At 39.0% G+C, this 2,266-nt stretch overlaps 1 protein-coding gene across 1 annotated transcript in view; it reads left to right on the forward strand.

Annotated features, from left to right (window-relative positions):
* Window positions 1-574: 574 nt before the first annotated feature.
* The window catches only part of LOC138018404 (cleavage and polyadenylation specificity factor subunit 2-like), a 25,000-nt gene continuing 23,308 nt past the window's right edge, over window positions 575-2,266 (forward strand). The window contains exons 1-2 of the mRNA XM_068865022.1: window positions 575-824; window positions 1,580-1,739. Coding sequence (XP_068721123.1) covers window positions 676-824; window positions 1,580-1,739 — 309 coding nt within the window. The 5' untranslated portion in view covers window positions 575-675. The remainder of the gene's footprint in view (window positions 825-1,579; window positions 1,740-2,266) is intronic.

Consider the following 2,266-nt stretch of genomic DNA (forward strand, 5'->3'; position numbering starts at 1 on the left):
TTTTCCCAAAAAGACGTATCCTAAGATAAGTACTTTTTAGTCAAGGTATGCACGTCATAGTATAAGACTTTCAACAATTATGAACTCGACTGAACGGAGGGTGAGGTTATATCATGGAAAACCAAGTGGGAGAACGTTGATCCACAAAACAACCGCTCAGAGAATGCCCCGTGAGCACCCCTCTGGATCTCTTCTAGTTTTAAGAAAATAAATCGACTTGAAAGACCGGTACCATATTCCTTTACTTTTTTGAGATTTTGTTAGATATCAATTTTGCTCTTGGAATTTCTAACAAGTATAAGTACCCTTCAATAAACTTAATTTTCTTTTAAAGCCTTATCGGCTCGAAATCACATTTCACAGAATTTACATGATAAATTCAATGATTAAAGAAGTTTTTGAGGTGCGCGGCCATCTGGAGCTTTTTCTTACACCTACATAGGGTAAGTAAGTGTGGTAAGCGCGTAATAAAAGCCATGGCATCGCAAGGGCTTACACGTTCAGTTTGTGTGTTCTTACATGTAGGAGATCGCTTATTATTAGTACTCTATATGTGGGCTAACATAACGTTATTACCCCTTGCGGAAAAGAAAATTCAAGATGGCGGCATCGTGAGCATTCTACTGCTTTGGTCTACACTGAGCTGATTTTGTCGACAAAGGCAGGCGGAAAGAAATGACTTCGATAATCAAACTGACAGTTCTTTCCGGAGCGTATGATGAAGGGCCTCTATGTTACTTGCTACAAGTCGATGAGTTTCGATTCCTTCTCGACTGCGGTTGGAACGAGACGTTCAGTGCAGACGTTATAGAACCAGTGAAAAAGTAAGTTTTGCATATTTATAAGTATATTCCAGTGATAAAATTCTTCCCACTCTTGAAGTTTCTACGGGACTGCGGACGGTGGTGGCAGTCAACATAGCATCGCGTCCAAGTGGCCCAGCATTCTGTAATTAATTTACAGTTTTTGGCGCCAAGATGGCAGTATTATGCACAGATGAACTCGAAACTTCAACATACCCTTCCCCCCACCAATCCGGGCAAACCACGGGCTTTGAACTTTTGAAGATTGGATCGTTCCAATTCCCGCCCCCTCGGGTCAAAATAATGTCCAAATCCCCCACCCCGTCGGCCCATTTGTCTGTCAGTCTCCAACTTTTGAAAACCTTTTTTGTAAGCCAATCGCTCACAAATACTATCTCTCTTCCCTTAAACTCTTCCATCCCGTCTAAACACGTGCTTTATGGCTCTTAGCAACTTTGGCGCCCGCAAAATCATTTGAAACATGACTCTTCCGGTTCAATTTTCCCCACCCCAGGCAGGCAAAGGTCAAATTTCCCACTCCCCGGGCACAGAGGATAGTCAAATGTCCTTAAAACAAAAGAACAAAGCTAAAATAACAGTACCTAATTAGCAAGGCCTAATCGGAATAACAATGGTTCTTTTGTCCTCCGCCATTTTAGTCTGGTATATGAAAGTCTATCCCAAGGATCATCACTGCTATAGATGTTTATGCATCAAGCAACCTTATGTAATTTATGGTAGCTTGCTCTCTGTTGAACCATCGATGTGTTTATTAGGCATGTACACCAGATAGATGCTGTACTCATCACATTTCCTGATATATACCACATGGGTGCATTACCTTATCTTGTGGGCAAGTGTGGTCTGCATTGTCCTATTTATGCCACTATTCCTGTGTACAAGATGGGCCAGATGTTCATGTATGACTTATATCAGGTGTGTGTTATAATAAGGTACCATGGTCAGGCATTCATTTTAAATTTTATTCCAAGCACTTTGAATTAACCTGGACTTACATGTACTACAATGTATATACATACATTTTATGTGTAAGAAATACTCTGTTTGTCAATCTACAATTATTATTTGATTGGGTTTTTAGTAACTCCATCCTCCCTCTAACTTTAACCATACTTGTAACTTTACTTTCAACAATAAGCTTGTCTTCTCTATAGACGAAAGAGAGAAAATTTAATGATCCTTGTACTTACATGTATTCTGGACAATTTAAGCAGTTGTCTCACATAAACAATAATTTTATATAATAATATTATATTATAGCCTTCACTTCAAATGGTAGATTATTGTTCTGGCATCACAGAGGTCTTGGGTTTGAATCCCATTGGAGTTACTTGAAATTTTCAGGTATCTATCAGAGACAATTGCTTAAATTGTCCAGAATAAGTTTGAGGATCAATTCTTCTTTTGTTTAATTTTGATTATTGCCTGTCAGTCTATGATAT

This window comes from Montipora capricornis, chromosome 10, assembly GCF_036669925.1.
Source record: "Montipora capricornis isolate CH-2021 chromosome 10, ASM3666992v2, whole genome shotgun sequence".
Taxonomy (NCBI): domain Eukaryota; kingdom Metazoa; phylum Cnidaria; class Anthozoa; order Scleractinia; family Acroporidae; genus Montipora; species Montipora capricornis.